The 23,358-nt window shown below is 41.4% G+C and overlaps 1 protein-coding gene across 1 annotated transcript; it reads left to right on the top strand.

Annotated features, from left to right (window-relative positions):
* Positions 1-6,713: 6,713 nt before the first annotated feature.
* On the top strand, positions 6,714-22,755 carry LOC311325707 (myosin heavy chain, fast skeletal muscle-like; the record flags this gene model as incomplete). The annotated part of the gene is made up of 39 exons (XM_084458447.1): positions 6,714-6,920; positions 7,028-7,171; positions 7,328-7,484; positions 7,707-7,734; positions 7,910-8,018; positions 8,239-8,331; positions 8,543-8,606; positions 8,777-8,875; positions 10,007-10,110; positions 10,243-10,381; positions 10,807-10,925; positions 11,131-11,280; positions 11,524-11,694; positions 11,904-12,207; positions 12,488-12,552; positions 12,775-12,862; positions 12,968-13,085; positions 13,278-13,401; positions 13,550-13,686; positions 14,025-14,280; positions 14,381-14,623; positions 14,761-14,937; positions 15,086-15,231; positions 15,555-15,645; positions 15,887-16,276; positions 16,609-16,735; positions 17,939-18,057; positions 18,327-18,523; positions 18,687-18,870; positions 19,134-19,299; positions 19,448-19,572; positions 19,672-19,980; positions 20,902-21,105; positions 21,190-21,315; positions 21,468-21,638; positions 21,749-21,853; positions 22,016-22,111; positions 22,448-22,579; positions 22,738-22,755. The coding sequence occupies 39 exons, from the start codon at positions 6,714-6,716 to the stop codon at positions 22,753-22,755; spliced, it is 5,802 nt and encodes a 1,933-aa protein (XP_084314573.1).
* Positions 22,756-23,358: the final 603 nt, after the last annotated feature.

The following is a 23,358-nucleotide window of genomic DNA, read 5'->3' as shown; positions in this document are numbered from 1 at the left end:
TTGTCCGTGGGACCCTCAGGCTCAGTTGGTCATCAGATCTGAGCTTGGGCCTGGACCTAGAGGTGGGGGACTGGTCCAGGATCAGATCTGAGCTCGGGCCTGGACCTGGACCTAGAGGTGGAGGACTGGTCCGGGATCAGATCTGGGCTTGGGCCTGGACCTAGAGGTGGGGGACTGGTCCAGGATCAGATCTGAGCTTGGGCCTGGACCTAGAGGTGGGGGACTGGTCCAGGAGGTCCTTGATGTAGGCCGGGGCGAGACCGTTGAGAGCCTTAAAAGCAAACATGCAGATCTTATATATAACTCTCTCCTTCACTGGAAGCCAGTGGAGGGAGATGAGGACAGGGGAGATGTGGTCCCTCATTTTGGTCCCTGACACCAGTCTGGCAGCGGCATTTTGTACTAACTGCAGGCGATGGATGGTTTTGTCTGTAGCCCCAGCATAGCATTCTCCCTCTCTATGCACAGTTCTCCCGTGTGCTGAACCACTATCCCTGGTATCACCACTGCTGACTGGCACTCCTCTTCAGAACAGCCAAACTGGAGGAGCTCTTCCACCTGCTCAACTTCCTCACCCCCTAGAAATTCAAATCAGTATACCCCAGTGTGTGTGCTTATGTGATTGTAATTGTAATTTTTTTAGTGTACGTGGCTGTTGTCACTCCCTCCCTGGCTTACTCCGTCGTGTTGATACAAGACAGAAGCCGTACCACTGTTATCATTTAGTAACTTGAACTTGATCTCAATTACATTTGGGCTTGATGTGTGTAGCTGTGGTTTCCTAGCTTTTAAGTTAAAGTTAATAAAAATCCTTAATTGGGATACAGTATTGTTGCAGGGCACTTGATATACACCCACTGGAGAGGTGCATACACTGTCTTAGTTTAGAGTGGAGTTGCATTTGACAAGTTCAGTGGAGATCAAATGTGAGTGTTGACATGCATTGCACTGAGTATATTTGAAAATAAACTTTGAAATTATGAATTACAAAAGCAATGGCATTTCATCCTTTTTTAATGCACACAATGTAAGTGTATGGTCAGGGTTTAGTAAGTAAGTGACCAATCAGCATGTAAATAAAGACGTGCAGACCACATATATTGTAGGAAGGTAACTATAGCAATAAATATGTGTAGACCACGTCTCAGCCAAGTATGTCTATGACGTTACATCCTGCTGACATCATCACAAGGTGCTCAATTTACATAAATGGCAAATGGACTGCACTTATATAGCGCTTTCATCCAAAGCGGTTCACAATGGCCTCTCATTCACCCATTCACACACACATTCACACACCAATGGCGGCAGCTGCCATGCAAGGCGCTAGCCTGCTCATTGGGAGCAATTTGGGTTACTTTGCGTTTATCAGTGACAAACAAAATGAAATATTACTGTACATTGTGATTCCCTGTTGTAACACAATTTGAAAAAGTTCAGGGGATATTGGATGTCATTGGAGGCAGTCCTCTGTTCTCAACCATTTTGTGTTTTGGATCTCTTCACCACTTTTTATATGAGGTGATTCAAATAAAGTTTACACATTTCGATTTTGTCGTATAGGGGTCTCTGGCCCTTCGGGGGTTTTGGAGAGATTGTCAATCAAAGTTGATGTACTTTGCTTCCTCTCATAGCTGGACGAGTCTGCTGCAAGGTTACAACCTCACCAAGCATAGTTCTTATTATACCTCAAGTCTGTATAAGGCTTTGTGATCAACATTGAGACAGCTCAAATGTCAATTCATGACATTCAATCATTGCTAGGTGAAGAGTTATAAAGTCCACCATGCACCATTAATTATGGCTGTGTGTATTTCTGACACCCAATGTCTCTATCTGTGCTCATATAAAAATAATCAGACTTCCAAATAAATCTTTATACCTTGTCTAGAACATGTGTTGTTGTGAATACTTCAACTATGTTGTTGATATTCATGGCACAGCACTGGTGAGCTTGTCCATATTCAACATATTTATTGTGGAATATGTAATCAATTTACTGTAATTCTTAATTCAGAGCAGAACACGTTTACATTTGAATCTAAATTGAATGAGTTAAATGGAGTCATTGAGAGGCTGCTGAAGCACACACAAAAGTGAGCTCCTCCTCTCACCTCTCAGCACTGATAAATGAGTGACTCTCTTCTTGGCTAGTAAGCTGTTTTGCACCCCACCTCCCCTCTCACATTTTGACATTGATACTGATAGATTTACCTCTTGGATCGTACAGGGACATCAACCCTGAATGAGCCAATCACTGCTTTGGCCCAAGGAGGGTGCTATCTTGTAGAGAACTGCGTGTGACATCCCAAATTAGACTTCAACTCAGTGGACATCTTGTAACAGCTCAAATCAAGTTACCAAAATAAATGCTGCTGTATCAGGCCGACTGACAGATATAATGTATCAAACAGTTTGTGACAGCAATGTCATCCAAAGCATACCAAGCATAATGTTTTGAATCCAGGGATTCAGTTTAATGAGATCCCACGAGGCTAAGATACAGTATTAACATATTTCAAACGACAAACTGTTACATCAGTTCACTCGATGACAGCTAGATATGTTTGTTTTAATTCATTTTAGTCTAAGCTGTTTATCTTAAGAGGAGATTCATTTGAACGGCTTAGTCTTATGTTCATTACTGTATGACCTACAACAGGTCCAACATATCTAACTTTTTATCTTGCTTGGTTAAACCAAGGTCTTCTGTATTCCATAAGATTGACGTAGCTGACTCCTCATCAGGCCTCAACAATCATGCAAACCTGCTCACTAAACCACCTCCACTACAGTAAAGGAATATTGGGTGACATATCCTTGTATAATCAAGTATTAAGAGGCAAAAATTACTACCCAATTTGAAGTACAGTACATGTAACTGAAGTAATGCCATTATCCCCATGTCATTGTCGTCGTGCTGTTGAATGTCCCTACAAAATCATGTAAATCCAGCCATTAACTCAGGACATGTGTTCACATTAATCACTTTATATTAAGTAGTTTTCAAAACATATGTCAACAGTTACACCAAATAGTTACATACAGTAGACAGCTTGTGAAATACTGCATATATATCAGCTCTACTCAAGCTATCTGAGTGGCAAAGATGGTCGGCCTTGGCTTCAGGCTATGCTGTAAAAGCTTTGGAAGGAGGATTATTAACTTGAACGACATGAGTAGAGAAACTGAAAATAGGATGTTGGAACCCTGTCAGGTGGCAGCCAGTAGAAATGTGGCACAATTAATCATAGCATTTTTTAAATGTTGTCCCTACGTAATAGCTGACCAGCATGCCAGGCTACTGTAAATGTCATCACTTATAAATCATTACTCGTATTGTAGATCTAATGGCAAGGCATTGGATTGGATTGAATAGCCACCCCGCCCTGCCCCCAGTATGAATGCAAGGAGAGTGTACAGTAACTGCCATAAAAGGTGACTGAGCAGAACAAAAACTGATGTGTTTATCACAAAAGTGCCTCTCTATGCACAATGGTCTCCCATGTAGAATCTTTTTGGCCACAGACTCCACCAAGCGCTTACATTTATCCTATAGCCACCTAGACTTGAATTTAAAAGTGTTTTTTCTAGTGACAAACATGCACAAACCAATCAATCAGAATAGATATAGAACCACTAGATCATCGCTACATTACCAGTTCAGTTTTATATGACTCTCCTGCTAGCACATAAAGCAGTAGTGGGATTTGAATCACAAGATTTTGCCAAATGGGTGGGAGGAGCAAGGGAGTACTTCACCAGTGTACATTTTCCACTCATGTTGTCTGAATAGGTCAACACTTAAAATCAAAATGGAAAATAACAGCTATAATTCATGAAGTGGATAGTCATAAGAAATAACTATGTCTAATATGTAGTAGTATAAGAATGGAAATATAATTTCAATAGTTTGATAGCTTTGTCTATTTTTTTAATGCCTGCTATGTTACTAGTAGTTATTGCTCATGACCCTCCTCTTTCTGAATGAGAACTGCAATTTTCTCATTTACATTTTATCAAGTTATTTTACTGTATTAAGCAACATTAATCTCTAACATTAAATCTCTTTTAAGGTTTAGCCCAATTTGGAATCGTATGGACCTTTTAATGGTGTATATATAAATATATATATATATATAAATACACATAAATACATACATACATATTTACATCTGTAATTTTGAGGTAACCATGTAGTTAAATGGCAAACTGTGTCAGGTGAGGTCTGACCTATTTGAATAGAGCCAAAACAAAAATGTGTCACCGTTCCTGTTTTTCACTTGCTAGTCCTCCAGGTCTTCCTTTTGTTTGTTTGTGAGTTCTTGTACCAAATACCTTATAAATGCTTATGTTTACTTCATCAGAATTGCTGAAAAAAGCTTGATGAGGAATTGCCATAATGAGGGAAATGATCTTTAAAGATTGTTATTAAAAATACTTTTTCTTGTTAGTAACTTTTTTCATGGTAAGTCTATTTATAGGACCCTACAATTTAATTGATGAAATGAACAACATTTCAACAAAATAGTGTTCATAAAAGATCATATAAACACATGAAAGCACTGTGGAACACTGTTGCAATTTCTATCATCAAAGAAAATATAGAAACAGAGCTGGCGGGAGGGAGAAAGAGGGAGGGGGTCAAAGTCAGACCTTATAGGCAATAGACTCACTTCCACTTCCTTGAGGAGAGTGGTCCACAATTAGCTCCTGCTTGTTTGGCACTCTGCAGCAGATATAAGGAGATCCAGAGACCAGCATCCATGGACAGATAGCTTCAACCTCTGTGGTAAGACCCTATAACTCTTTGCACTCTTCATTCACACAGTGTTATTATTGGTATCTTGAGTCATAGTATATCTCTTAATCTTATTAACACTTAACATACGAACACTACATTTGTTATGGGAATTTTATATACTTTGTCATGTCCTAGTACACAGAGATATCCCATGTGTGCACATACAAACATACTGTATACAATGCATGTTAACTTTTTATCTTTTGGAATCATGACGCTCATACCTATACCTGGTAATTCTTCGATAATATTCTTGACTATTTAGGAGATCCAAATAGACTCAAGAGTACCCCATGATGTGAACACATCTTTAGTCCGAGACTAAAATGAGCATTTGAGCAGTCTTAACTCAAAGTGACTATAGATTTACAGTATCTTAAAATGGTAGTAGGTTTATGCTGTTCTACATCAAACAAAGCCGATTGAAGGAGGATTGGAGTTGTTCTAGGACTAAATTGAAGCTTAAATTAATCCTTCAAAGAGGCAGGTTTAACTTCTGCTTAGGAATGTTTGTGACGGAGCATGGACTATTTGGAATATCTAAATGCAGACTGATGTGCACTACAGCCAGACGAGTACTTAATTACTTAAGAGACCGCTTTTGTATAATAATACAAACGTTTGTTCTATACTTTGTTTTGTATAACGATACACAACAGGAATGGTGTTTTCTATTCCATTCAGGGTTCTTATGAGCACCATTAGACCAACAGCCTGTTCTGTGTTCTCATTCAGGCTTACTTACCTACCACTCCTGGACTCCATAGTCTCCGACTAACTAAGCCAAAGTTATGCCACATGCATGCAAGCTCCTTAAATGTCTTAGTTTAACTGGTCCACATGAAGGTCTACTCCTGGCTTAATCTAAGCCCTGTCTGTGAAAATTGATTTTCATTTGAATTATGTATGTAATTTAAGTTGTGTTTTTCATTTTTGTGTTAAGTCGTGTGTTTACTCACAACATCAAAATATTTTCCAGTGTCCACTAAGGTACTGTTTCATCTGGGAGGGGAAGACAAGGTGAGATGTTGTAATGCAACATACTAGTGCAGACAATTTAAAGTTAAAGGACAGGATTTTATCTGAACTAAACTCCTCAAAAATAGTTCGGAAAAGCTATTTTGCTCGATTAATTCTCCCCTTTAAAAAAACCAATTGGTATTGTATTTTATTTTGTTGGAAAGACTGATTAGTCACCTTTACAATGAGGTACAACTTGTAAGGATCATGCATTCGTGGAATGAGCAACATAGCTAAACGTGTGGGTAGCACCCAAAAAAGTGCCAAAATCCCCTGCAATATTCTTCTGTTGGTATTCACTCTTGTTTTGAGTTGCTTGGTGGATTGGATTTGCACTCTCCCACAGTAATAAGGAAGAAACAACACATATTGGCCATTTTTACACTTAATTCATTTTACACTTTCAGGGACCTCAGTAGCGTGTGGAGAATCCATACGCATAAGAATATTGCAGGGGATTTTTGGGGGCCCCTACCCACACGTTTAGCTGTGTTACTCATTCCACAAATGAACAATCCTTACAAGTTGCATGTCGTTGTAAAGGTGACTAATCAGGCTTTCCAACATTATAAAAAAAATTACCAAGTAGTATTATTAAAGGGGAGAAATAATTTACCGAAATAACTTTTCCGAACTATTTATATGAATTGACTGGAGAGATTTATCCAACAAAAAAGATTTGTTATTATCATATTATCAATCTTTTTTATTTTTTTTATTTGACTTAATCATATTAGTTGGCCTGCCTTTTGTATGCCATTTATAAAGCCAACATATAATCATTGTCGATGTGATAACACTCATCTGTAGTGGGCACCATTCAAGGCAAATATATTTATCATTTTTCTCATGTTTATGCGTTCTCTTTTTCTTCCAGTAAACCGCCACCATGAGTACGGACGCGGAGATGGCCCAGTACGGCCCAGCCGCCATCTACCTTCGTAAGGGTGAGAAGGAGAGGATTGAGGCTCAGAGCAGGCCATTCGATGCTAAGAATGCCTGCTTTGTGACTGACAAGGTAGAGCTGTACCTCAAGGCAAAGATTCTCAAAAGGGACGCTGGGAAGGTTGAGGTGGAAATGGAACTGTCTAAGGAGGTAAGTCTATAAACTGACGTGTTCAGTTGGGTTGCAATTGTACAGAATTAACATGTTTAGTGAATCGTTCAGTTGAAACTAGTTTTGGCTTTATTTCTTAATTTAAGACGAAAACCTTCAAAGATGAGGAGATCTTTGAAATGAACCCCCCTAAGTTTGACAAGATTGAGGACATGGCCATGATGACCTACCTCAATGAAGCTTCTGTCCTGTATAACCTCAAAGAGCGTTATGCAGCATGGATGATCTACGTAAGAAAGACACAGACATACACCTGCACAAATATATCCCATAATTGCATTCTTATATCTATACTGCATGTTGCCTGTTATATATCTTTTGATATCTGTAGACCCTGCATGCACCATAATGTGTCTAATGTCTTGTCTCAATCGCTTCTGATGCAGACCTACTCTGGGCTCTTCTGTGCCACGGTGAACCCCTACAAGTGGCTCCCTGTGTACGACATGGTAGTGGTCAACGCCTACAGAGGGAAGAAGCGTATGGAGGCTCCACCCCACATCTTCTCTGTCTCTGACAACGCCTTCCAGAACATGTTGACTGGTACGAACAATCGTTGTGTGGATGGATGAAGGGATGGATATACAGTATGGAGGGATGGGTTTATGAATGGGCTGATGGATGGGGAGGTGAATAGATGGATGGATGATGGATGGATGGGTGGATAGATGGATGGGTGGATGGAAGGAGAGGTTGATAAATGGTATGATGAATGTACTTCATGATGATGCTATTCTTGACACCTCTAACATTCTTTACTTGCAGACAGGGAGAACCAGTCTGTCCTGATCACGTAAGTTTAACATGCAATTTAGAATTGATTATTAGTTTGTTAGAACTTACCAGTTTGTCGTCAGAATCAAGTGTTTCACTGCACTTTAATTATGATACTACCTATCTTGAGACATTTGCCAATACTTGTACTACATGTAGACTAAAATACACCAATTTTCTATTCCATAAACCAGTGGAGAATCCGGTGCTGGAAAGACTGTCAACACTAAGCGTGTCATCCAGTTCTTTGCCACCATTGCTGTATCTGGGGGTGAAAAGAAGAAGGAGACTGGCAAAATTAAGGCAAGTCCTCAGAATTTCTGGGGTGGCAGTGGCCCTGCAGTTATGAAAGAGAGACAGCTACCAAAAGGTAATTTGTTTCTTCAGGGAACATTGTGGGTTATTTTCTGGCTGCTAGACTGTTCCAGGTTTCAGTACTGTGGTCGTGTTATGCTGTTCACAGCTGTTCTTGTCCTGCCTACTGAGTTACAATGTAACTGACCAACGTGCTCTTTTCTCTCAGGGTTCCCTTGAGGATCAGATCATTGCAGCTAACCCTCTGCTGGAGGCTTATGGTAATGCCAAGACAGTGAGGAACGACAATTCGTCTCGCTTTGTAAGTTTGGGGGGACAATGTTATATATTATAGCACATGCTCTTTCTAATACATTCCCTGTTACGATGATATAGTACAGCATACTACCAGCAGTACCATAGCAGTACTGTAATTGCCAAAATGTTGTAAATCAAAGTGTAAATACTGTGTGCTATTCTGGCAATTGTATTTATTTTCTGACCCTCTGGTATTTCCCCATGCTGTACATTAGGGTAAATTCATCAGGATTCACTTCCAAAATACTGGCAAACTGGCCAGTGCTGACATTGAAACTTGTAAGTTGGCTTGGATTGCTTCTCAGTTCTTCACTAAATACACAAGGATATTACACCAGATTGTTGGCCTAAATGTAGACAAAAATTACTATGACTATCGGTTTCCTACTTCAGATTCAAATTGCTCGCTCTCTCTCTCTCCTTCCCTCTCTCTCTCTCTCTCCCTCCAGATCTGCTGGAGAAGTCCAGAGTGAGCTTCCAGCTGCCCGATGAGAGAGGCTACCACATCTTCTACCAGATGATGACCAACCACAAGCCTGAGATTGTTGGTAAGATGAAGCAGAGTGCAGAAAACCAGTGCCCACTACTACTACTACTACTACTACTACTAATACTAATAATAAACTTTAATAATTACGTTTGTATAGCACCTTTCATACAAAAATGCAGCTCAAATCTATTTGCAATAAAGAAATTATATGCAATAGTGCTTCACATAAAAATAGACCTAACATGACCATAAAAACAGGGATAGAGTGCCATAGTTCATGTAAAATCAGATGGAAGATGAAAGACACTGAATAATAATCACTAAGCAGAGCCTCGATCTTGATGCTCAATCAGCAGATCTGTCATACTCGGCAGAACTTTGTCTGCAATACCCTATATTTACTGATATATATTTACGTATATATTTATGAATATATATATATATATATATATATATGAATATATAAATATATATATATATATATATACACACATATACTATAGATATTCTAATGTACAGCATATAGTTGTTATATTATTTATTCATAATCATAACATTGTCTATTGTAACCCAAGGTAGCGATGCTCTGAGCGGATGGTAGAGTGCATGACTACAGTTCCCTGAAGGAGGGGAATGAGATACAACACATTTCTGTGGGAAAAACACTGGCGTAAGAGCTTTGGAATACATCTGAACAGGCTAATTTGCTACAGTACTGGATGTTGGCAAAATAGCTTTGAGTTACACCTGAGCAGGCTAATTACTGTCTAGTGTGCAGAGATGAACAGCCCTGTGTACCAATATGCTGCTGCAGTAAAGGGTGTTTTGAGTTTAAGATCCACTGGTGTTGCAGGTAGAAAGGTGCAGCATTGATGAAGTCAGGCTTCGATCCAGGTTGATCACCACACAAATAGCTGATCATTCTTAACACACTTATATTCTTTGGCGTTTTTTCCTGAAATAGCCTAAGACACTTGTCCTTTTTCATGTGACATACTGCGTATGTTTTATTATGTGCTCTTTGTGTGTTATTGTTGTTTGACTTGTACAGCACTTTGGTCAACTTTGTTGTTTTTAAATGTGCTCTACAAATAAAGTGGTATGGTATTCTGGCACATATTCAGCAAGCAGTGCTTATAGTTGCATTATAGTTTTATACAAGCTGATTTTCATTCTTGGTTCTCCACAGAAATGACACTCATCACCACCAACCCCTATGACTATCCCATGATCAGCCAGGGTCAGATCACTGTGGCCAGTATCGATGACACGGTGGAGCTGGACGCTACAGACGTGAGTCACTGAAAGTACAATACAACAATTGAAAATAAAAGGCGTAGCATAAATGCAGTCATTAAGTCCCTCCACCTGGCACACTTGAGTTGATCTTACTTGTTTACATCTTACATTAATTTCCTCCTCCAGGATGCTATTGACATCTTGGGCTTCACCACTGAAGACAAGCAGAGCATCTACAAGCTGACTGGTGCTGTCATGCAACATGGCAACATGCACTTCAAGCAGAAGCAGCGTGAGGAGCAGGCTGAGCCAGATGGCACAGAGGGTGAGTCCCACTTCAAGTCCCACGTTCCTCAAAAATCTCTATCAAATTCTTTCTTTCTACTTTCGATATTTAACTAGAAAATATTATAGTCGGTCCAGCAGTTTTTTTTTAACCCTGGTCCAAAACATTAATGGTGGTGAATGGCCAGCCGTGTTTGGGCAGCTCGTGGACCCGCCCCATGATTCAGATCCGCTCAAAAATGTTGGACCACACTACACCCATCCACCGAGTTTCGTGAAAATCGGTCCAGTAGTTTTTGCATAATCCTGCTAACAGACAAATAAAGAAACACAAGCAAGCACCCACCCACAAATGCCACTGAAAACATTACCTCTCACCATGCGCTGTAGCTGGGGTGGAGATAATAAGTAAATTGTGATCATTGTGTCCCTCCTCAAACTCTATTTACTCCTCTCTCTCTCTAGTGGCTGATAAAATCTGCTACCTTCTGGGTCTGAACTCAGCTGACTTGCTGAAAGCCCTGTGCTACCCCAGAGTGAAGGTCGGCAATGAGTATGTGACCAAGGGTCAGACAGTGCCTCAGGTAAGGGGAGGTACACATTTGCTGAAAGAAAATAGTTTACTGCTTATTTCTTTAAATACTCAAGACATGCAGTTACAAAGTAACTGGAATGGTCCTTTTAATTTTCCCATAGTTCTAGAATCAATACAAGGCAAAAAGCAGACTATGAGATAAAGTACATTAGTGTAATAAAGTGGAACCAACTCATGGCATTGTCATTACACAGGTGAATAATTCAGTGAGCGCTCTGGCCAAGTCCATCTATGAGAGGATGTTCTTGTGGATGGTCATCCGCATCAACTTGATGTTGGACACCAAGCAAGCAAGGAACTTCTACATCGGCGTGCTCGACATTGCCGGTTTTGAGATCTTTGACGTGAGTTTGGTATTGCTATGGGATTGTTCAGGCTTTTGACCATATTTGGTAAAATAAATCCTGTCTTATTATTAATGAACTCATAAGTGAACAATTTGCGCTTCTTCTTCTTTTTTTTTGTTATACATGAATACAGAAAGTGTGATCTACCCTAATTAATTAAGAGTAAATTAAGTCAAGATAAAGAATCAATACATGGAGGGTATCTAAACAAAGATGATCTCTCAAACTGTGCATCTACAGTACAACAGCATGGAGCAGCTGTGCATCAACTTCACCAATGAGAAACTGCAACAGTTCTTCAACCACACCATGTTCGTCCTGGAGCAAGAGGAGTACAAGAAGGAGGGCATCATCTGGGCATTCATTGACTTTGGCATGGACTTGGCTGCCTGCATTGAGCTTATTGAGAAGGTGAAAACTATAACACTACATGTTTTTGGCTTTGCAAGTATAGTGGGTACATTTGAGGCAACTGAATAGTATCATAATAATCACAGACATTATCATATTGGTAATACAATTCTATAATGTATACATAAATATCAGACACATTTGGACAAGGCACTAGTTTGTTGTATGTAAACAGACATTTGTCTGATCAAAATGTGTTTCCTACACAGCCAATGGGCATTTTCTCCATCCTTGAAGAGGAGTGCATGTTCCCCAAGGCTTCAGACACGACCTTCAAGAACAAGCTGTACGATCAGCATCTTGGCAAGAACAAGGCCTTTGAGAAGCCTAAACCTGGAAAGGGCAAAGTCGAGGCCCACTTCTCCCTGGTCCACTACGCAGGTACAGTGGACTACAACATCTGTGGCTGGCTGGACAAGAACAAGGACCCCCTGAACGACTCTGTGCTTCAGCTGTACCAGAAGTCCTCAGTAAAAGTGATGACCGTTATCTACGTTGCTGCTCCACCTGAAGGTTTGTACATGTTCAATCCCCTCAAAGCAAAATGGATATAAGAACCCTTTTCCCTCTAACGGTCACTTTGAAGTAAGTGAGATAGACGATTCAAGTGTTCAGAGTGAAAATATTTGTGTATAGGAACTTGTTGAAAAACACAGAATATGTTTTTAAATAAGTTAATACATTATACACATTTAATTGATTGTTTGTGAATTAAAAGGAAACTTAACAGTACTTAAATATAAATATTGTATCACATTATCATGTATTATTCTCTAACTCATGATACTCATAGACACTTCAAAGAAAGGAGGCAAGAAGAAGGGAGGTTCCATGCAGACTGTGTCCTCTCAGTTCAGAGTGAGTGAACTTTTCTATCTAATTTCAAGGTACATTTGTGATGTTTTATGCCATGATTTTGTCTAATGGTTATTTATAACAAGCTACTAATCTTTCCATACTTTATATTGAAATGTATTTACAGAATCAACTAATCAGCTAATTAGGTCTAGTTGCAATCTAGCTCGTCAACTCCATCATCAATGGTATCTGAGAAAACTGTCATTTGGAACACCCTTACAGGAGAACTTGGGCAAGCTCATGACCAACTTGAGGAGCACCCACCCTCATTTTGTGCGTTGCCTGATCCCCAATGAGTCTAAGACTCCAGGTATAACAACATCACATTTTACAAATTATTTTACTTCTTAATTGACATTTAAATGACATCTTAATTTCTAAAAGACGAAAAATCATCATTATCTTTTGTTTCCAGGTCTGATGGAGAACTTCCTGGTTATCCACCAGCTGAGGTGTAACGGTGTGCTGGAGGGTATTAGGATCTGCAGAAAGGGCTTCCCCAGCAGAATCATCTATGCTGACTTCAAGCAAAGGTACAGATACACACACAAACGTTTGTGCACTAACACATACAAAAACACAAAGTTAATGTAGAAAGGCACATGCACATTTGCACATGAATACACACACAAACATACTGTACATGTATGCACTCCCACAAACACCTTTTCATCCTTAACATTTAAAACCAAACTAATCAATATTCAATATTTCTCTCTACACAGATACAAAGTATTGAATGCCAGTGTCATCCCCGAAGGCCAGTTCATTGACAACAAGAAGGCTTCTGAGAAGCTGCTTGGGTCAATTGATGTGAATCATGAGGACTACAAGTTTGGACACACCAAGGTAAGATAGCACATATTCAGGCTACGAAATACGAGCAACAACAAACACCCAACAAAATAGCATTTCACCCATTCAATCAAATTAAACTCAACTTTGTGTCCTACTTTCACCTTGTTTACTTCATCTGTGTATTCTACCTGTGCCTCAGGTGTTCTTCAAAGCTGGTCTGCTGGGTGTCCTTGAGGAGATGAGAGATGAGAAGCTTGCTGCTCTGGTAACCATGACACAGGCTCTCGCCCGCGGTTACCTGATGAGGAGGGAGTTTGTGAAGATGACGGAGAGGAGGTGAGAGTGAGCTTATAATGTCTTTTTAACCTTTGTTTTACCACAAACCTCAAATTATTTGTGCAAATTCTCTCCTCAGGGATCAATAAAGTAATCCTACTGCTACTTATGCCAACAGAAAATATGTTGTACTACAATATTACAATGTTTTGAATTACCAAAATATCATCCCGGGTGTTATGATTTTAACTTTAATGGTAATTTTGATGGAAATATTTTACATATCTAAAGATACATTATATAAACATACCGGTATCAGAGGATAGATTGCATTCATCACATCAGATCCAATGTGTATTGACCTTAACATTCACTATGCCGCTCTTTCTTGTGATCAGAGAGTCCGTCTACTCCATCCAGTACAATATCCGCTCATTCATGAATGTTAAGCACTGGCCATGGATGAAGGTGTACTACAAGATCAAGCCTCTTCTGCAGAGTGCTGAGACAGAGAAGGAGCTGGCCAACATGAAGGAGGATTATGAGAAATGCAAAGTCGCCCTCACCAAGTCTGAAGCTCGCAAGAAGGAGCTGGAGGAGAAAATGGTGTCCATGCTGCAGGAGAAGAACGATCTGGCTCTTGCAGTTGCATCTGTGAGTGAGCTACAGTACACAAGCACATGCATTCAAAAATAACCACCAATATCGAACAGAATTGAACACTGATCTTTTCTCCACTGTGTTTGCCTCCCAGGAAGCAGATAATCTGAACGATGCTGAGGAGAGATGCGAGGGTCTGATCAAGAACAAGATCCAGCTGGAGGCCAAACTCAAAGAGACAACCGAGAGGCTGGAGGATGAAGAGGAGATGAACGCAGAGCTGACGGCCAAGAAGAGGAAACTGGAGGATGAGTGCTCTGAGCTGAAGAAGGACATTGACGATCTGGAGCTTACCTTGGCCAAAGTGGAGAAGGAGAAACACGCCACTGAGAACAAGGTTTCACCATGTCAACATCTTTTCAATAGCAAAGCAGTAGTTTGTTCAAAAACACAGCCAAACAGTAATGAAGTTAATCTCTTCTATTCCCAAATCATTAACTGACCATCATCTCCTTTCGTTCTTGTCTTGTCCAGGTTAAAAACCTGACAGAGGAGATGGCCGCCCAAGACGAGAGCGTTGCCAAGTTGACCAAGGAGAAGAAAGCCCTGCAAGAGGCCCACCAGCAGACACTGGATGACCTGCAGGCAGAGGAGGACAAAGTCAACACTCTAACCAAGGCCAAGACCAAGCTGGAACAGCAAGTCGACGACGTGAGTCATCTTAGAGGATGTCTTGAACATTAGGGGCAGTTCTAACTATGCCTCTTCATGAATCGCTTATTGTTATCCTCATGATTGTTATCAATATGAACCTGTTATCACCAAAGGTGAGTGAAAATCAAAAAAAAAATGTCTCCAGCTGGAAGGTTCTCTGGAGCAAGAGAAGAAGCTCCGTATGGACCTGGAGAGAGGCAAGAGAAAGCTGGAGGGAGACCTGAAACTGGCCCAGGAAACCATCATGGACCTGGAGAATGACAAGCAGCAGTCTGATGAGAAGATCAAGAAGTAAGTACAAATACTTTTCAGAGATCATTTGAGATATTTGTGACTGATTGAATTAACTTGAATTCCAACCATCATTACAATGAAAGTGGTTTTAGTTTTGAATTACAAAACTCCAAAATTGTAAATGTGTGCAACCAATATAAATGTACTGCAACAGTCAATTTGGTCATGTTCTTGGACAAGCTGCCCTATTGTGATGATACTTTTTGTCCCTTGGCCCTTATTAAATGTTGTCAGAAATTATATCACCCAGGACACAGCCCTCCGCCCTCACAATAACACAGTAACTAAATGTTTGTCATTGATTCCTTTGTGCTCCATAGGAAGGACTTTGAGACCAGCCAGCTCCTTAGCAAGATTGAGGATGAGCAGTCTCTGGGAGCCCAGCTGCAGAAGAAGATCAAGGAACTTCAGGTACCGTGTAGTTACTGAGCCCTATTACAGTCATGATCATTATGATTCCAGAAAAAATAATCCTACATTTGATAGCGCTGTCCTTGCTTCTGAGACGTTCAGCCGGTTTGACTTTGGGTTGACTTCACCCTTATTTGCCCCCCGTCTCCTACTGAAGACCAGAATTAAAGAGTTAAAGGAATTTCTTTGGCAGCCATGATTCGTTAGAAGAGTACTTAAGAGTATTTAATCTCTACTTTAGGCTCGTATTGAGGAGCTGGAGGAGGAGATCGAGGCTGAGCGTGCTGCCAGGGCCAAGGTGGAGAAGCAGAGGGCTGATCTGTCCAGGGAACTTGAGGAGATCAGCGAGAGGCTGGAGGAAGCAGGAGGGGCCACTGCTTCTCAGATTGAGATGAACAAGAAGCGTGAGGCTGAGTTCCAGAAACTGAGACGTGATCTGGAGGAGTCCACCCTGCAACACGAGGCCACGGCTTCTGCCCTGAGGAAGAAGCAGGCTGACAGTGTGGCAGAGCTGGGTGAGCAGATCGACAACCTGCAGCGCGTCAAGCAGAAGCTGGAGAAAGAGAAGAGCGAGTACAAGATGGAGATTGATGACCTCTCTTCCAACATGGAAGCAGTTGCCAAGGCTAAGGTCAGTCATAATTCAATATTTTGATATATTACATGCAGTCTCTGCACCAAGCAGTATAGGCAAATCTGCAGTGTTCTCCCACATAGAAGAGAATAGTAGGGTGCCAAAGGAGGCTTGCGAAAAGCTAATGTCATTGTAGCTCAACTGATTATTATCAATGCAAACCAGACTCACTCAATCAAATACAGTATGTGTGTATTCCAAATACATGGTAGGGAATCACTGTCCTCTTTCTCCTCAGAAAAATACATTAATTCATGTAAAACGAAAGTGACAGTGTAATTAAAGCATAACCCTTTACCATGTCTGTAAACATGGTGTTTGACCCACAGGGCAATCTAGAGAAGATGGCGCGCACCCTTGAGGATCAGCTCAGCGAGATCAAGACTAAGAATGATGAGAATCTTCGCCAGAACACTGACATCAGCGCACAGAGAGCCAGACTCCTGACTGAGAACGGTAAAATGAATAAATCAAGAACAAAGATGCATTGCATCTCATTACCAATTTTCAATTCAAACCTTTATTTAGCCAGAGGAAACACATTGAGACCAGGGGTCTCATTCACAATGTTGCCCTAGTTACAACAATCAGTGAACAGTCACAAAAACACACAATACAATCAAAAAAAAGCAGAACAAGTACACTCATAAAAACAATAAACAATGCATAGAGATAAAACATGTATAATTTAATTAAAACAAACAAGTATCTAATCCAGTTTTATTCATCATTTGTTTACAATCACCCATTGAGAGGTATTGTATCTAGTAAGAGTGTCTTGCAGCTCATTCCATGCTCTGGGAGTCCAGTATCTAAAAGCAGTCTTCCCTAGCTCAGTTTTGACTTGAGGGACCTCAAGAACCAACCAGTCCTGGGACCTTGTCTGGTAATGTCCAGAGCACCATGTGATGAGTGATGTCAGGTAATTAGGTAGTTTTTGTAAGATCGCTTTGTAAACATACAGGTACAAATGATGCATTATCCTAGCGGACAAGGATGGCCACCCCGCTGACTGATACAGGTGACAATGGTGTGTTCTAAAATAATTACCTGTAATAAAACTAAGTGCTGAGTGGTAAACCATGTCAAGCTCATAGTCTAGAACTGACAGGAACGTTAATTTTACTAAAAGTTTCCTTAATTGTCACACAAGATACTTGGATGTTTCTATACAAGAACCCAAGTTTCACTCTCAGCTTTTTTGTTATTTTGTCAACATGCATTTGAAAAGTTTTTCGTCAATACATTATAATAGATAATAATAGCAGATAATAGAATTACTTTCCTTAAAGGAGCGTTAACTAGAACATGCTATATATTTAGTTTTAGCTGCATTTAAAACCAGATTAAGCTCCAGGAGTGAGCCCTGAATGAAGTCAAAGGCTGTCTGCAAAATAAACAATTCTCCTTCCATTGACCAGGTAGCTGAGTTTAGCACTGTATTGTCGGTATAAAAGTGCACCTTACAACCATTTTTAAAAGAGATAATGTTATAAATAACACATATAAATTATAATAGACCTTTGATGATTCATAAAATCCATATACAGATGCATGGACCACATGATTCAGTTTAATGTATGAGAGGGGGAAAAGCATCAATATAGAAAATGTCTGTGATGTTCTTTGCCTGATGAGAGCTCCATTCATTCCCTGCAGGTGAGTTTGGACGCCAGCTGGAGGAGAAGGAAGCCTTGGTGTCCCAGTTGACCAGAGGCAAGCAGGCCTACACCCAGCAGATTGAGGAGCTCAAGAGGCTTGTTGAGGAGGAGGTCAAGGTGAGGCTCTAAAACAAGTTGAACTATGGAGTCAGGTTCACCAACTATGTCAGTGACTTACTGTGACTATTACACACTGTTTCTCTCTTATTGAGTCCTTCTTCTTTTTTGTAGTGTCTTGTTTAGTTTGTCATGCTTTTATTCTATATGTATGCAACTTATTTCATGTAGTTTCTGATGGCTCAATGAAATATGAACTTGAAAGTATACATTTATGTAGTTTTCAGTAAATAGAACTAGAACAATCTCTTGTTTTCTTCTCCTCCCAGGCTAAGAACGCTCTGGCCCATGGTGTCCAATCTGCTCGCCATGACTGTGACCTGCTGAGGGAGCAGTTTGAGGAGGAGCAGGAGGCCAAGGCAGAGCTGCAACGCGGCATGTCCAAGGCTAACTCTGAGGTGGCTCAGTGGAGATCCAAGTATGAGACCGATGCCATCCAGAGGACAGAGGAGCTGGAGGAGGCCAAGTAAGTCAAAGGAACCAGAAGGCCTTCCCCAAGAGACATTGTATGCCGTTCCCGTTGGCGAAGTAGATTGCTAAGAAGAATCGCGATGTAAAGCTACTTATGGAACTTATAAACTTTCGATCAGGACAGAGCACCTTCACAAAGCCTCTTTTGTCCCAAACAGGAAGAAGCTGGCTCAGCGTCTCCAGGAGGCTGAGGAGACCATCGAGGCCACCAACTCCAAGTGTGCCTCTCTGGAGAAGACCAAGCAGAGGCTGCAGGGAGAGGTGGAAGACCTCATGATTGACGTTGAGAGGGCCAACGCATTGGCCGCCAACCTGGACAAGAAGCAGAGGAACTTTGACAAGGTGAAAAAGATTATACCACAACTAAGTTTCAATAAGGTGAAATGATAGTTTATTGGCAATCATTGGTCCACATGCTTTACTAGATGGCATGGAAAGGAACCTGAACACGCAATTGGAGGGTTGAGGGGCTTAGAGCGATTTTAACACATTCTACTATTGTGCTGTTGGTTCATAACGACCTCAATGGCAAATGTAGTCATTATCATTTTCTAAATGCAATTAGTGTTAAAGGCTGCTTTCGCATGTGCTTCCTCCTACTGTAGGTTCTGGCAGAGTGGAAGCAGAAGTTTGAGGAGGGTCAGGCTGAGCTGGAGGGAGCTCAGAAGGAGGCTCGTTCTCTCAGCACAGAACTCTTCAAGATGAAGAACTCCTACGAGGAGGCTCTTGACCAGCTGGAGACTCTGAAGAGAGAGAACAAGAACTTGCAACGTGAGCTAAATGCAGTGCATGATGCTTTTAGTAGAGTATTTTCCACAGAACAACCCGAAGTAGTGGAAGGAACTGTTTCTCATTTAATGACTCAATTGTGCTGTGGATTAGTTATGTTCATGTAAAATGTTTCTGTTTCAAATCACAGAGGAGATCTCTGACCTGACTGAGCAGATCGGAGAGACTGGCAAGAGCATCCATGAACTGGAGAAGGCCAAAAAGACAGTGGAGACAGAGAAGGCTGAGATCCAGACTGCGTTGGAGGAGGCTGAGGTACAACTAAAATTAGAAAAGTAGAATACAGTTTCATTTGGAAATAATGAATATCGTCACAGTTCTTATATAACAAACTGATTACTTCCATTTATTCAGGGAACACTGGAGCACGAGGAGTCCAAGATTCTGCGTGTGCAGCTGGAGCTGAACCAGATCAAGGGTGAGGTGGACAGGAAGCTGGCAGAGAAGGATGAGGAAATGGAACAGATCAAGAGAAACAGCCAGAGGGTGATTGAGTCCATGCAGAGCACCCTGGATTCTGAGGTTCGCAGCAGGAACGACGCCCTGAGAGTGAAGAAGAAGATGGAGGGAGACCTGAACGAGATGGAGGTCCAGCTGAGCCACGCTAACCGCCAAGCAGCAGAGGCCCAGAAGCAGCTGAGGAATGTGCAGGGACAGCTCAAGGTACTGAGAATCTTTATAATAATGATTACACTGCAGAGAAGAAAATAAAACCGCTTTCAGTCCAGTAATGCTGGCCTAGATTGGATCATATCCTAGATTTAAAGCTACAGTATGTAACGTCTGCACTATGAGCCTGATATGAGCTAGCAACAAGCTAGTCATGAGTAAAATTCCATGTGCCAGGGTAAATTCAGTCTTCTTCAACGTTTGTGGGTCTGGGTACGCCCACATTCCCATACGGCCATAGAAGAATGCCCATTGTTGACGATTGGATCTTGTGCATGCATGCACACGTTGAACCAGCTGTGGCCACACCTCTCCAAACATGTTTTCCCATTACATACTTAATCCTTTTTGTTCCTTCAGGAACATAAGGATGCAACAATCTGCTTCTATCTGGTTCTGTCCTGTGCAGCACTTTGTGCCTCGCCCCAAGTTAGGTTAGCCATTTTCATTTCAGAGGTCACAGTTCTTCGACAAGTTGTTTTTGGCCTCCCTTGTTTCCTCTTTCCAGGTTCTATCTCAAGGCTACTTTGGGAATACAGTGGGAATACAGTCCTGGTCCATTCTGAGGACATGTCCTAGCCATTGGAGCCGGCACTGTTTAATTTCCAGCACTACACTGCGACAGTTTGTATTTTTACACAGGTCCTCATTGTGTAAATCCTTTCCGGCCAGAAGATGCAACGGAGATTTCCTACGGAGACATCCATTGTGGAATGCATTGATCTTCTTCATGTCATTCTCAACAACTCGCCAGCTTTCTGAGCCGTACAGCAGAACTGAATTAACATTGCTGTTATACATTCTGATCTTGTTTTTTTTCTTCCCACTGACACACACATATACAGACAAAGCTGCTAGAGTACTAGACAACTTAGATTATGTGTAGTAAATAATATGTCATATCTGTGTTTCTAGGATGCCCAGTTGCACCTGGACGATGCTGTCCGTGCTGCAGAGGACATGAAGGAGCAGGCAGCCATGGTGGACCGCAGAAACGGTCTGATGGTGGCTGAGATTGAGGAGCTGAGAGCGGCTCTTGAGCAGACAGAGAGAGGCCGCAAAGTGGCTGAGCAGGAGCTGGTGGACGCCAGTGAAAGAGTGGGACTGCTGCATTCCCAGGTGCTAACACACAGACAGAGATAAAGCCATGGAACATTCATAATGGAAGTTATTTTTAAACGTATCATTGTTTAATCCTTCCAGAACACCAGCCTGTTGAACAGCAAGAAGAAGCTTGAGGGTGACCTGGTGCAGGTGCAAGGAGAGGTGGATGACACCGTCCAGGAGGCCAGGAATGCTGAGGAGAAGGCTAAGAAGGCCATCACTGATGTGAGTCTGGATAAGTTTAATCTGTATGCATCTTTCACCCTCATCACACTGTACTGTTTGCTAACCAATCAACTTTTACCACCCATAACAGCTATGCTGACTTACCTAGCAGTACTTCTCCACCTCACCCAAGCTGTGTTCTGTGGTGGCAGGCAGCCATGATGGCTGAAGAGCTGAAGAAGGAGCAGGACACCAGCTCTCACCTTGAGAGGATGAAGAAGAATCTTGAGGTGACAGTCAAGGACCTTCAGCACCGTCTGGATGAGGCTGAGAACCTGGCCATGAAGGGTGGCAAGAAGCAGCTCCAGAAACTGGAGAGCAGGGTGAGTTAATAGCAGTGGTAGAATTACCTGAGTTGCCTTGAATGGGGTAAAATGTTTTTATGGCATGTAATTGATAAAATCTTCTCAATGAGCTCATGTTCTCCATGCAGGTGCGTGAGCTGGAGGGAGAGATTGATGCTGAACAGAGGAGAGGTGCAGACGCAATCAAGGGAGTCCGCAAGTACGAGCGCAGAGTCAAGGAGCTGACATACCAGGTAACAACTCACACTCCAATACACTCCTCATTATACAGACATCATATATGTATGTGAACATAATACCGTATATATATATTTGCATAAATGTGTGTGTGTGTATGTGTATACACACATGTTATTTACACATATTATAATTTCTTAATTTCCTATCTGCTTTAGACTGAGGAGGATAAGAAAAACATGGCCAGACTTCAGGACCTTGTGGACAAGCTGCAGCTTAAAGTGAAGGCCTACAAGCGACAGGCTGAGGAGGCTGTAAGTCATACACTAAAGAGTTCAAACTGCATTGCAGGTTTAACCTGAAATCAAAATCTTTTTGAGTTCCATTGAAACCTTTAACTAGGAGCTACATTCATGTCAAAATACCTTGAGCTTGATTGAGTTTGCCCTTTATAAAGGAAAAAGTGCAGAAGTCACAAAAGTTTAAGTCCACCCTCAAATTAAGCCATTATCATTTAGAATGAAACAATAGGCATTTGACCTTACTACCAAGTAGAATAGAATGCAAATTTGCTAAGATACACAACTTGATCGTCATTCTGCAACTACTGCATTTTGGGATGCTGATGTTTTCCTCTCAATATCTCCCAGGAGGAGCAAGCCAACGGCCACATGTCCAAGTTCAGGAAAGTTCAGCATGAGCTGGAGGAGGCTGAGGAGCGTGCTGACATCGCTGAGACTCAGGTCAACAAGCTCAGAGTCAAGAGCCGTGACTCTGGAAAGGTAAGGGGTCGTTTGCTGTTGGCTAAACTTGAATCATGTCCTACTGGAACCACTACTTCATGTTATAGTTTACAAAAATGCATATTTTGTCTGGACCTTTTCTGCAAAAAGAAGCTGATAACTAATACCCTCTTTGTTTTTTTCTTTCCTTCTCTCAGGCAAAGGAAGCTGAATAAACATGACAAGAGCCTGTCACACATTACTATGGCTGATAAAATATGAGTTTCATGGTGAATGTTTTCTGAAATAAAGTAAGCAAGAATGCAGTTAATGAATTTGTGGATTTGTTACAAGAACAGCTAGTGTAAACGAAGACATGGGGTCACTCAACTTTACTGCAGCTTCTTTATTGCTTCATGAAACACCTACAGCAACTAAAAGCAGCTCTTTTCAACTTTCAACTACAAACACAGAATACACCCCTGGAAACAGTTGATCAATAAATCACCAAAGGTTTTGCAAAGACTGAAGGTGGATATAAACCAAGCCAACAGAATGCTTTCTAAACTGTCAAGCTGCTTCGGTTTGGTGGGGCTGCATTTTCGACTCTGGTCTGGAGTCATGAGGAGGTGATGCGGGCTCATTAGGCCTAATCTGAGAAACATGGAGGTATTAGAGAAATCGGCTCCCAACATGTCAGGACGACAGTATAATTGTGACTGATTGTGACCGGTCCCAGGCGAGTTGAACAGCTGTCCACCCAGAGACAGGATTTCTCGCTGCGGCATGACGTTAGCGGCTAACCCACCGCGCTCGAAAAAGAATGAATACCACCTACT

This window comes from Borostomias antarcticus, assembly GCF_949987555.1.
Source record: "Borostomias antarcticus genome assembly, chromosome: 24".
Taxonomy (NCBI): Eukaryota; Metazoa; Chordata; class Actinopteri; order Stomiiformes; family Stomiidae; genus Borostomias; species Borostomias antarcticus.
Note: the sequence above shows the minus strand (reverse complement) of the source record. Positions and strands in the feature narration are given on the sequence as shown.